Source organism: Sylvia atricapilla, chromosome 1 (genome assembly GCF_009819655.1).
Source record: "Sylvia atricapilla isolate bSylAtr1 chromosome 1, bSylAtr1.pri, whole genome shotgun sequence".
In the NCBI taxonomy this organism is placed as follows: Eukaryota; Metazoa; Chordata; class Aves; order Passeriformes; family Sylviidae; genus Sylvia; species Sylvia atricapilla.
Window position 1 is genome coordinate 121,968,251 of NC_089140.1, and position 13,778 is coordinate 121,982,028.

Sequence of the window (13,778 nt, forward strand, 5' to 3'; positions counted from 1 at the left end):
TTAATATTTTACCACAGTGATTTAGTATACATTAATTGTTCATGATGTACTTCATGATGCCAAAAATCCCCCAGAAAGCAGATTTTTATGAGTACAAGATTTGACTGTAAGAAGTTTCCTTAGCAAAACATGAAAAAATAGTATAAAGAATGTCTTTCCTATAGCATACATCTTTCCATATTAAAAAATCAATTGAAATGAGTTTTTATATGACAGAAGTATGAAGGGTCAATTCATTCCCTCTCTTTAGCAGTCACTAAGGGACCTGTTTTGGCAGCGTTGAAGAAGTTCTGCTAATAGCAGAGGGAATAGTAGGATTTGATCATGTCATACATGATATCGCCCATCTTCCATTCATTCTCTTATTTTAAATTTACTTATATGCCAGAATGTTTTCGGGACTGGCATTTTGAAATAAAAAATATGCAGTGGATATATTTGTAAGCATATGGGTTTGGTATTAAAAAGCCAGATAATATTCATAGAACATGCTATCAAAAAGTATAGACTGAAGAACAATAGATAATTCTAGTTAACCTGTAAGCATTTTTATATTATGCTAAGTAGCATAATAAGGCAATGAATCATTTGTTATATAACTAGTAATTAGTTTTATAGCAAATACTATACAAATACAACAAATGGTTGTAGCAAATACAACAAATTCTGGTACAGAAGAAACTTTCCAAACTGAGCCATAAGATAGTATAAAATTATTCCATCTCATGATGAAATTACAGTGATTTCATAAACAGTATTGTCTGTCAACAAATGTCTTTCCATAAATACATTTTAAGTAAAAGAAAGAAATGTTAGATGTGTTTAAACATTGTGAAACCTTGTACACTTCCAGTACTGTGAAGTGACACTTTCTGAGTATTTTTTTCTATGATTGTAGGCAGTAAATATTCTAAAAATTCAGTCATATTGTAAAATATTTTTAAGATTTCAATTTTTTGTGTTATTTGCCTTTTGTCATGTATAGGAAGTAATTTTAGTCATATCAGTCACTCTTTTCAAGAACTAACTTTTGCAGTTTTTTGATATCTCATTAAATATAATAATGGATGAATGGTTTAAAGGAAAATTAATAGCAGTAGGCTGAAAAGTACAGCCCCTGTGGAGACCCTCCAAAATCTGAGGAGAATTCGTGGAAGCAGTAACACAACTGCAAATATGCTTTGGTTTAGGGATAGGTCTGTGAATAATACAAGAATCTTCTTGTCATAATTATGTTACTGGGCTCTTCTGGAGTCAGGAGAAGAACTGGCCCGAGACTGCATCTACGTGTCCACAAGGAGACAGGATGATTTGTGACTCTCAGGTAACCCTGGGAACATGGGTATTAGGAAGATGATTTTTTTTTTTTTGGTGTAAATTCACCTCCTTCATTGGTAACTTGTCGGTCATAATATGCTTTTGAAGAGATTTATTGATTTATTTATTTAATCAAGGAGTTGGTTGTGGCCTTTTACAGCTACTTTTACTGAGTAGGAACTGCAGACTCTTTTCCATTCAAATATGCATTTCAATGCTGTACATACAGTTACTAGCTTTTGTTATTTAGTCATAAACTGGGTAGTTTTCCTATATATGTAATCTTTATGTAACTGTTTTTCAGCAGTATAAAGGGTAGTTTTCTGTAAAGAATATATTGAGAATAATAGCAACTGAAATTCTGCTATCCAGCGTTTGAAAGCACCAGATTAGCAAGGGAGATTCTGCTATTCAGCTATGTATTTGGCATAGATTCAGTCAGCTTTACAGGAGGGTTTTTAGCTGGATTTGTGCACGCCATGTCTGCCAACTGATGAGGTGTGGACCTACCCAGAGATTCCTCATTACAGAGGAGGTGATTAATATTACTTTTTCCCCTGTTCATCTGAATGGTGCTTGGAAATGCCATGCAGCAATCACATCCTGTATGAAGAAGGGTTAGAGCAGGAAGCCACTGTCTGAGAGGCTGCAGGATGCAGTGCCTGGAGCCGTTGCAGCAGGACAGCATGTGATGGAGGGGATTTATGAATTGGTCTTGCTGCAGACTTGTGTGACTTGAAGGCTTGCTTAAGGATGCCTACAGAGCTAGGTCATTGCCAGTAGGAAAGAACACTACCAGCTGTAAAATGGGAGATTTTACAGCTGTCTTTTAAAATATGTAGGTAGGTGATTTGGGTATAGTTTGAGATAGTCCATAATCATATCACATTTCCTTATTGTCCTGACATGAGAGAGCAAAACGGCATATGAACTTACAGTCTGTACATGGAACAAGCAGAGTAGTTTGGAACTGTTTGTACCACACATTGACAGCAAAATGTGCAGCAAAGCAAGAGGGATGGGAAGCTTCCTGTGTGAGCGTCCTTGGGCTCGTGCAAGAACTAGAACCAATACAACCCCTGATAAGATTATTTCAGAAAGCATTCCAAGATTATCAGAAGGGTTGCACTGTATCATAAAAGAAAAAAAAATACCCAGGTAAAATACAGCATGCAGAAGCAGTTTTCCAGCTCCTCCCATTGCTGCACGTAAGTGACACAGTTATAGTTAACTTTGGATTATCAATCACTGTGAAACAGAATGGGAAGGTTGTACATTTGAACAGCTTTTCCACTGCTTTTTGCATTCAATGATGCGGCTCTCAGAACCAATACTGGACATGGAAATGGCAAACTACAGTGAAGTTTTAGATCCAACATACACAGCACTGGAGTTTGAAACTATGCAGATTCTGTATAATGGCAATGGTGAGTTCTGCCCTGTGAGGCAAATTCAAGCTAGTTAGCAGAGAAAGTGAAGTTTAGTAATGCTATAAGGTGTTAGTTAAATGTTTTATTAATGGAGCATTTGGGGGTTGTTTTCAAACTACAAATCTGCTGTCTTACACTTCATCGCTGACTCTGAGTTAGTAACATTATAATTCTTTAAGGAAAATAAAAGAGCGGTTATATATAATAAAGTAGCTGTACTGTCACCAGTCAGTTAATCAAAGAAAAAGAATGGTCAATTCAGCAGTTGTTTTATTTACTGTAAGACAAATGAATAACTAGTATTGACAGTTTGGACATGGAAGTATATTTTGTATATAACTTTCAGAAGGAAAGGAGAAAATTATCCAGAGGTTTGTGAAAAAAATTAGCTACTGTTTCTTGATGCCTAGTTTGTAATTGTTGTACTAATTTTTTTTATTTAAGTTTAATCTAGCCTTTCTAGCTAAATGTATATATGCACAGGAGTGATTTAAAAAGAATCACATCGGCTATCTAGAGCGTAATGTTTAGTTGAGAAAAAGTGTTTGCATTTGGCTAATGTAACACTTTAGGCACATTTTTTATTATGCAGTTTTTGAGGAGTTTTTTCAATAATTTATGCTTGAAATAGAAAGCATACCATTTCATTCTACCATCGAATACTGACAAAAAAAAAAAACCAAACAAAAACCAGAAACAAAAACAAACAACAACAAAATAAACAACAAAAAAAAACCAAAAAAAAAAAAAACCCACAAAACCCCAAACAAAACAAAACAAAAACAAAAACAAAAAAAAAAGGTGAATTAAATAGAATTATCAGGTGAGTTTAACTACTCAAAAATGGCCTTTCAAATCTTTTAATACACTAAAAATATTGGTTTATGATATCTTAAAGTATAATTGGTATGTATTTTTAAAAGGCAGAACCAATATGTAGTGATTTGCAGGAAAAATATTTAGCACCTGCATTTCCATATATTCCTGCCATATAGAACCTAATTAAGTTTTTATGGTTGGGCTTTAAGTTTTATCTGAATTTCTGATGTCAAATTACAGCAAATTTAGTAAACAGAAGGGTAGATTTAGTTATCAATTTAGAAAGAAAAACCAGAAATTTATGCAAAAATAAATAGCTGTCAACAATGATTATATAACTTTAGATGATTTCTCTGCTTTTTGTTCTAATATGGGTATTTCATTGGTAACTTGTTTTTTGCTGAATAGCACCCTTCTGGATCTGTTAATGTTAAATAAAATGGGAAGGCAGGTTAGGAAGGTTGTGCTTGGTTGCATTATGTGTTGGTGATAGAGCTGGTTAAATTATCACTGCAAGTGATTAGTTTGATAATTATTACTTATCAGTTGCAGCCTTTTTATGTTTAGAGTTTGTTTTGAGTTTAGCCTAAGTATTTTCTTACAGCATTTATAAAAATATTGTCCTGTTACAGTGCTAGTTTGGAACTGGAATTTCCCCCTTATGAACCTTCCTGTGTATTCTTTCTAGTTGTTTAAATTTAGTAGGAACATTTAGACAAGTTTAATTGGTCACATTCAGGCAGATTACACAGTTCTGTTGAAATCAAATCATTTTTCAACATCAGGTCAATTTTCTAGACATTTTGTTTCAGAATAATACCAAAGATAATAAGTATGTTCTTATATGTATATATATGCACAGCTTATATTGCTGTGAAATATTTAATCATAACATTTAAATATTGTTTTTCTAATTATTTTGCTGTATGATGCAAAGTTACAGGGCTCCAAAAGAAAGTTCCTATATCTTTCTAAAACAATTCTGTAACCTAGTTTACAAATAATTAAAAAATTTTCAGTCATGACAATCCTAATTTTAAAGTAAATTCTTTACAAAACTGAATTCTTCTAAGATTTAATTTTATTTCATATTTTAATGTAATTCCTATCAATTACAGCTCTGTGAAATGAAACAAAACAGAAAGGTTGCTTCTCTCTTTATCTAACGAACTCCTTAACTTTTAAGCTCTGTGGGACATAATGAAAATTTTATAGTGTATTTTGTGTTATGTATTTCAGTTTGATCTATACAATATGAGTAATATTATTTATCAATATTAACAGTTTTACTGCTCATCCTGTATACTGTTCATAAACTCAGGTACTTGACTTTTGAATTCATGTTTGCATATCTAATTTATGCGGCACTCTTGCCTCTCCTGCAAAAAACAGCTACAAACGCTTAGGGTATGTTTTCCTTCCATTTAAACCAGAAGCAAAACAGAAAAAGCTGTTTTGCAATTGTTCCTTTGAACATGTCTGTTAACATTGTGACTCAAAGAATAAATATATCTGGTTTGATTTCAGGTGAATTTATTCAGTAGTGTTTACCATATTCAGTGACTAATTGTTGATCATGCAGCTAATTTTCTGTGCAAGAAAAGACTGTGCCAGTGCTCCCATCAAAAATACCTTCAAGGAAATAACAGACAGTGCTCTTAGCATGTATTTTTTTCTGGTTTTTTTTATTAAGTTGTACAAAACCCTTATTTTTTGTTTCTTTTCTTAATGTCACAAATCTTTGTATGAGAGTTGCAGCTACTGCCAGCTTGTATGAGAACTGATACATGAGATCTTTACCAATTAAGACCGCTTTGTGCCAAAGTGCCTCTTCATGTTAGTAGGAATGTATGTGTAATTATAAATGCAGAAGTGCACCTTAATTTTTAACCCTTCCACTGAAAAGATTTTAGAACATGATTATTTCTTGTTATGAACTTCACAAATTCTTTTAACAACTCTATCACTTTGAAAGTGTTCATGTCAGTAAGAACCAGATGTAAATAGATGGATCATGCTATATAAATTGTAAGTGGCAATTAAAAGAGAAAAGGCCAGAAAAAAGCCTCTAATTAGGTAAAACTTGCTCGTAGGGTGTTTTTTGGAAGTCTTACCCATAACTATGTATTTTCTTGTCTCTTGTCAGACAGTTCAGGAGAAGCTGTCAACATGAATACTGCTGACAACGGGGTCAGTAGTCTCTGTGCAATATGTGGAGACCGAGCGACTGGAAAACATTATGGTGCTTCCAGCTGTGATGGCTGCAAAGGATTTTTTAGACGTAGCATAAGGAAAAACCACGTCTATTCATGCAGGTATTTCAAAAGTTCATCTAGAGGCTCTAAATTAATGGATTTAAGCAAAAATTATATTCTTAATATAATAAAAAAATAATAACAGAATTTTCAAATTATGTCAAGGGATTTTCAGCTTTTCCTTAAGGAGTGCTACTTGAAATTATACATTCCAGAAAGTATGTTCCAGGCGCTTGATGTTATTGTTGATATCATTACATTACTCAGAAGATGTTTCATTCTTTTATTAATGATTACATAAATACAAGGGTCATCTCCTGGAAAAAAAAAGGAAAAATGCTTATATTTTCACCTCAATGTGAAAACTGTAATTCTTAACTTTTTTCTAAAATTCTTTCTTTACAAAGATAGTTTCTGAATAGAAAGTCTAAGATTTATGAGTCTTGTTTTAAGAGCTCTACAGACACATCTGCACATATTCCCACTTGGTGTGACACACAGGTCTTTTGAGGAGCCATTTCCCCCCATCTGTCTGAATGGTAATCCATTGATTTCTGATTGGTGCCCAAAATACCACAGTACACCCTGTTCGATGAAATTATCTGTATAGGCTCAGGGCCGTAAACTGTCCATTTTGAGTCATGAGCAGATTATATGGAAAAGTCACTGAATTTGAACAAATCACTGAAGCAATATATTGGGTTTTCACGCCAAGATTTTGTTAGTGATGGGGCTACAAAAGTGGACTCTTGTGAGAAGCTGTCAGAAGTGTCCCCTATGTCTGGTGAATTCAATGCCAGCCAGCTCAAAGATGGCCAAGGCTGAGCCTATCAGCAATGGTGGTAGTGCCTCTGGGGATAATGTTTTAAAGAAGTAAATGTAATTATTGTGCAGAAAAAAATTAGCCAGAGAAGAGAGGAGTGAGAACATGAGAGAAGAACAGCTCTGCAGACATCAAGGTCAGTGGACAAGGAGGCGGAGGAGGTGCTCTAAGTGCTGGAGCAAAGATTCTCTTGCGGCCTGTGGTCCAGACCATGATGAGACAGATGGCCTGTGAAGCCCATGGAAATTCACAGGAGATCAGATATCCACCTGCAGCCCATGGAGGACCCACGGCTGGAGAAGGTGAATGCCTGAAAGAAGGACCTGATCCCATGGGAAGACTGTGGAGCAGCAGGCTCCTGGCCAGACTTTTGGCCCCATGGAAGGAGGAGCCCACACTGGAGAAGGTTTTATGGCAGGTCTGTTGACCCCACAGGTGACCCATTGCTGGAGCAGGCCTATCCTAAAGGACTGCATGCTGTGGAAAGCATCCATGACGGGGCAATTAATGAAGAACTAAGCCCATGGGAAAGACTAATACTGAAGAAGTTTTTGGAGAATTGTCTCTGTTGGGAGGGACCTGACAATGGAGCAGGTGAAGACTGAGAGGAGTTCTCCCCTTGAGGAGGAAGCAGCAGCAGAGATAACGTGTGGTGAACAGATGGTAGCCCCCATTCTCTGTCCCCCTATGCCATGGCATGGGGTGGTGGTAAAACTGTTATAAGAATGGCTTGTTACTGGAAATGTTTTCTACACTCTTCTTTGTGTTGTGTGATATTTTTATAAGGAAACCTTTCCCTTACAGACATAGCACAGTGATATAGCATGGACATACCCCTGAAGTGGTGTGTCAAGAGCTGACATAAGTGATTTTAGGAAGAGCTCTTCTTTTGCAGAGTCTGTTTATCTAACAAATACATGCAAAGAAAAAAAGGCAGGCCTAGACGGTAGAGCAGGACAAATGGCTCATATGCATTCCCTTTAGGCACAGTTGTAGACGTGTTTAATAGCCTGGGTAAGCTGCCTTGCAGTGTCAGGCTCCATGTATTTCCTCAAATCTTAATTTCATTGTATTGGTTCCTCTCATTTCCTGTTTAGGTTGCCACTTGTAGTGATAAAATATGCAGCTTGTTCATTTTTATCTTCCAGAATGAGTAAACACTGCCAGACAAGGGTGATGGTTTTGCAGCTAAGGGGCTTCTCCATGCTAGCATCATTTGGCTTTCTCCTTGATTGTCCTTTCCTTTTTCTACTTGCAGCTTTTCTTCTTTTTTTTTTTTTTTTTTCCTTCCACTGACACTTGATGCAGCCAGTTAGTGACATACCACAGATCAGTTGAGGTGTAAATGATGTACATAACTACAAAAATTTCCACACTTGCCTATTCCAATGCATACATGTGTTTATACACACACATATATTCCTGGAAACTTAGCAGGTATGAAACACCTCTCAAAACTGATTAAATAAAGAAGAATCAGTGCAACTGAAGAAGAGTCTCTGGGTATAGACATTATTCTGGCAGGACATATAAGCTGGATTTCTTCTTTGTAATCAGGGTGCTACTTTATTAATGCTTTATATATTTACCTTTTCTTGTCTCCGATAGATTCAACCGACAATGTGTTGTTGACAAGGACAAAAGGAATCAATGCAGATATTGTCGTTTAAAAAAGTGCTTTCGAGCAGGAATGAAAAAGGAAGGTAATGGAGTAATTTATTATTTGATATACAAAGAGAAAAAAATTGGAATTAGCTTTGAAATAAAATGAAAATTCTAAAAAACTCCAGCAGAATAAACCAATGGAAAGTTGCTACAATACTGTCATAATGGGAAACTGCTTTTATATTGATGTGAAATATATGTCTTCTAACTTTCAAGTGGGTAAATAGCTCTGGCACTTGGAACATTAAGAAGTCCATAGATTTAAAGTGAATTTGCAATGGTTTAATTCATGAATTCTGGCACCAAAATTCATTAATTTCTACATATACTGGAATATTTCAAACCATGAGATTTTACTTAAAATGATTACCACATCTGAGTAATAAAAGTTGCATCTGCCCTAAGAATTACAGGGTCAATTTACTGGTTCTTCCCTTTAATTTAAATGTATGAAGTATCTAAGCCAGACAAAGGACTATGAAGTTGAGTGAAAAAGTAGTGAAAAGAGTAGTAGTATCAGTCAGTGTAGTGTCCACATTAATTAATAAAAAAAAATCTTATTTCCCTGGGGCTTAATATAGGAAAATTGCTACTTATGCATCTCATGAGAAACATGCGCCACAGTGATTCTTCTGTCAAAATGGAAGGACCAGATCACCACAGGAGCAAAGCAATAGGGAAAGAAGGGCAGTGCAAATATTAGAAGGTTTTATTTGGTGGTGGTTGTTTTTTTTTGTTGGTTTTTTGTTTGTTTGTTTGTTTGTTTGTGGGAGGGTTTTTGGGGGTTTTTTTGTTTGGGTTTTTTTGGGATGTTGTTTCAAGGACAATAATGATGTAGAGGCAAAAGATGTCCTTATCCGTTTCAAATACACACTCAGAAGTGGCTTGTCACAAACTTTGCTACTTTTTTTGTTTGGAGCATGGTTCACCTGCTTGCAGGCCACTCTGAAATGTGAATGCTTAGTTCTCTTGTAACATGGCCATCATTCTTTTTGTCTGTACAGAGGAAGCTTTTTCTTTCTGTTCTTAAGTATCTGTCCTGTAGCAGTACTCAGCTAGTGATCAAGTTATTGGTATGAGATAAAACAGATTTTTTCTTCCTGATGCTGGATGAGGATATTCTAAACATCATTACACAGGGTATGAAATAGGTTTACCTGCTATTGTGGATCTCCTTTAAGACACCTTGGCCTTTTGGAATTTGAGCCAATAAGTTGTATATTTGTTATATATTTGTATACAGTTGTATATTTGTTATATATTTGTTATCAATCTGATATGAAGAAAAGAGAAGATCTGTGTATACACAGCAGCCCTAGAAGTTTTGCAAATAGCAGAGCTATAAGGACTTTCAAAACCTGGAAATAAAGAATATTTTATCTCAGAAGGGACATCTGGAGTTCATCTAGTTCATCCCCCACTTAAACCAAGGCTGACATTTAGTTTCAGTCAGGCTGCTTGGAACAGACAGATTTACATAGTCCCTAAGAGAGGAGATTCAACAACCTCTTGCTCTGCTGGCACTTTCAGTACTTGACCACCCTCATTTGGAAGGGTGTTTTTCCTTATAACTAGTTAGAATATCTCTTACTGCAGTTGGGGTAGTGTCCATTGGGTCTTATCTTTTCATTATGCATCTGAGAAGAATCTGGCTCCATTTTCTGTATGCTAGAGAAATGAAGGCCCTCACATCCATGTTGGTCCTCTTTTTTCCACATAAGCAAAAATGCCTATCTCTACTTCACCTCGTGTATCTTGTGGATTACATCTCCATAGCCCTCTGCTGGACACTACGTAGTTTTCCAGCATCTTTCATGTGCTGGGGAGCCCAAAACAGAGAAATGCTCATTTCCCTCAAGATGCTAATGCAGCCTTGTGCATTGCGCAACAAACCTTTTAACCCACTTAATGCTACTCTGACCCCATTGCGTCTAAAACTTTCAACATTACTTTTGTTTTCTTATAATATAACAATATAATATAATCATGGCATGTCTCATAGTATAAGTGTAGCATAGAGTCTATGATAGTTTCTCACATTTCTAGCAAATCTCTTTTTTCTTCAGAACAAAGATAAGAAAGGCTTTAGTTATTAAAAGCTTAACAAGTCCTCTTTGAGAAAATGTACCACCCTCCTCATGGGGTCTCTGTTTAAAGCAATTTTAGCCTGAATTGATGAAAAAATTTTTAGCCACATAGTCTAGTCTAATAATCCAAAATTATGTGTATGTAGAAGAATATTAAAGCATGCACCTATGGTTTTAAGTGTGCTCCACCAGTGATTTTCACTAGTGGTGTATTGTCATGATACCTTACTATTTTTGCAGAACTAATCAGTGCTGAACTTATTTTAATTATCTATGTTTGTTTCAGCACTCAATGTTTGTTTCAGCATTCTTTTACAAAGGGTTACGTTTTTTCTTTCTCGTCTACAACACCCTGTGTGTTTATCACCACACAAAATTTCTTCCAGTGAGCTTAATAAAAGGCCCATCAGTGAGAGTCCCTGCAAAAAAGTTAGTACACCTCTGGAATAAACTGTGTGCATTGTTCAGATAAACCCTGAACCCACTCAGTGCAGAGTATTTTTTTTTTCTAATTGAAACCTCTTGTACTGCATTCTGTAATGCAGATTGTTTCCCACAAAATAGCAAATGTATCTTCAGAAATGAAGCTGCTGCTCTTAAAAGACAGTGAAATTCTTCATGCAATAAAAAGATTTCTGTTGGCACAATTATTTTTTCCTCCTTTTTCATTTTTCTTGGCCTAATCTTGGTCATGACCTAGTTTTAGAAGGATCTGACAGGTTTTTTTTTTTCCTTCTTCTTCCTTTAGTTCAAAAGTATATCTTCTTGCATCATAAGCCTTGCATGTGCTGATTACAGATTCCTTATCCAAAGCTCTTTCAAATGGGGTTTTGGACCCCATGAGACAAAACCTACTGAATGTACTGTCCTAAAACTTTTTTTGCATGCTGGTTTTTTGGGTTGATTTTTTTTTTCTCTCCCCTTTAACTTAGTTAATGTTCCCTAAAGTGGATAGGAATGTAATGTCACTGAGGAGGAACATGAGATTTAAGTTTCAAATTTATCATACTAGTGGTTTAAATTAATGATACATTCCTGTTTCATTGTTTCCCCAGCAGAGTATGGGTAGGGATTTCATACTTCCTCTAAGAAATATTTTTTTGGGTGATGATGCTGTATCACTTGACCTGTTTGACAGTCTGGAAATGTCCATATCTGCTATCTGTCATATCTGTTATCATAAAGCCTGACTTATTAAATTGGTTGAAATTGAGACCATGTGTTCAAGTTCAAAGGAAGAAAGAGATTTGACTGTAATTAAGCCAGTGACAAAAGTGCTCATGATTCAGTGTCTATCTGCAATTAGTTATGTACGCTTTTTATGGCCAAGTAGTGTTCTGATAGAGACAATAATCATGTCTTACCCTTCCTCATCATTCAGAGCTAAGAGCAGATCCTCTTCTTTGAATGTCATATCTTTCAGTTCTTAGAGCTATTTTCTGAAATTTAGTAAAGTTCTGAAATTATTCTCTGTGTCAGTGTTTACAAGTCAATAAATGAGATGATTATTCTTTTCCAGCTGTACAAAATGAACGGGACAGGATAAGTACGAGAAGAAACACTTTTGATGGCTGCAACAGTCCCTCTATTAGCACATTGTCACAAGCCGAGACACTCTCCCGCCAGGTACTGAAATCTATCACAAAATTATTTAGGGACATTAAACCCACTTTTACTAAAATTAAATACTTTCAATTTCTTATTGTATCCAAAATAATTATTGAGATTACTTTTTTCTACTTCCAAAATGCATACAGCTTCCTCTTCTCAATGGACGAGGGGGTAATAGAATACATTCTTGAAGCATAGTCAATAAAAAATTCTACTTTGTCCAGACAATATGTCTTAGTCACCTTTCTTAATAAAGGTTTATGGTTCTTACTGCTTTTAAATCAGTTGCTGTCTTAGGCAGCTGGTGGCATCTATCTATCCTTGAAGCAGGCTTTCCCATGAAACATAGGAAAAAATTTGTCCAAAGCCATTACATTCAAAGGGGTGTGGACACTCATTTCGTTACATTCTTCTGAAAATCCCATTTTTAATATCTTCAGACATTATAAGTAAGGCGAACAGAAGTGTTCCAACTGCAGAGTCTATTCACATCTCGCTCTTAAATTTTCTTTGTCTCATCTGAACTTCATTTTCTCTTTTTCGGGGTCTTTTTTTTTTCCCCTATCCAATCAATTGCTGAATGGAACAGTCTCCAGTTCTTTTCTGCACTTCAGATAAATCATGGTCATTGATTCTGCATTCTTGCACCTCTTACTAACTTGCTTAGAATTTAACTGCCACCTTTATGATTTCATGCTGACTGATTTATACATCCCCAAATGTTTTGTAATCTCATTCTTTATCAGCATCTCTCTTAGGCTGGAACTCTCTGTAAAGAATTGGTGCAGGAATTACTGGGTGATAGTCTTTGGCACATATCGCATGTCCGGGCAGACTAGATGAACATAATGTACCTTCCTACCGTTCATACCTATACAGTATGAAAAATATAGCCATATTTATCTCCTTAATTTTTTGAACTTGCTTATTGTGCTTTTTTATAATGCTCCTTAATCATTTCCAGCTGGTAAATGCAATTCAGGAATAAGAACTGTCTTGAACAGAATCACATTCTCAGCTGTTTATAGCACAAAGTTCTTTTCAAACTGTAGATTCTTGGCCTGAAACATTTTGTGTATATGCAAATTTATTGTACCATTTGGTGTGTTTTAGTAGAACAGAATTGCTTCCACTATGTTAAGCATATATGAAGATACAATCTCGGCCTCAAAGTCCACAAGATTCCATTTACAAGGTGGAAAAGCAAAGAAGTCTTAAAAGGACTTGTTTTTTCCCTAAGTTGAATAGGTCTGTATGATGAGTTCAGTCCTGAGAAAAGACTTGGAGGAGGTGGTAGTGTCCGAAATAATTATCCAAGTACTTCAGCTGTGAAATGAGGAAGAGGATGGTATTCATCTGTTCTGAAATGTTCATATTAAATAAGGAAAACTAGATATCTTAATCCCTTTTGATGCGTTCATATTAAATAGGGAAAATTGGTGATTTTGTTCCTTAAGATCCCTTACAGGGGAGAATTGTCTAAGTACATTTTTTCTTGTACAGACCTGGGAGAGGATTCCAGGATTATGTAAATGTGAAAAGATGTAAGACATAATCTATAAAAAATGCACACCTTTGATTAAAATATATTAAAGGAAGGACAATGTGTATTAATTTCATGAGTCAGTATATCTAACAGTTAAACAATCTACCTCTCCCTTTCCTTCTTCTATTATCTTCCAGTTGGTCCATGGTTAGTGTCATTTTCAGGTAGAACAGAATGCAACCTACTATCAGAAATCTCATTTTTGTACCTTTGAATCATGATCAA

The 13,778-nt window shown here is 35.5% G+C and overlaps 1 protein-coding gene across 1 annotated transcript in view; it reads left to right on the forward strand.

Annotated features, from left to right (window-relative positions):
- Positions 1-13,778, forward strand: part of HNF4G (hepatocyte nuclear factor 4 gamma) — a 33,760-nt gene that overhangs the window by 12,148 nt on the left and 7,834 nt on the right. The window contains exons 2-4 of the mRNA XM_066332516.1: positions 5,713-5,881; positions 8,253-8,347; positions 11,916-12,022. Of these exons, the coding sequence (XP_066188613.1) occupies positions 5,736-5,881; positions 8,253-8,347; positions 11,916-12,022 (348 nt within the window). The 5' untranslated portion in view covers positions 5,713-5,735. The remainder of the gene's footprint in view (positions 1-5,712; positions 5,882-8,252; positions 8,348-11,915; positions 12,023-13,778) is intronic.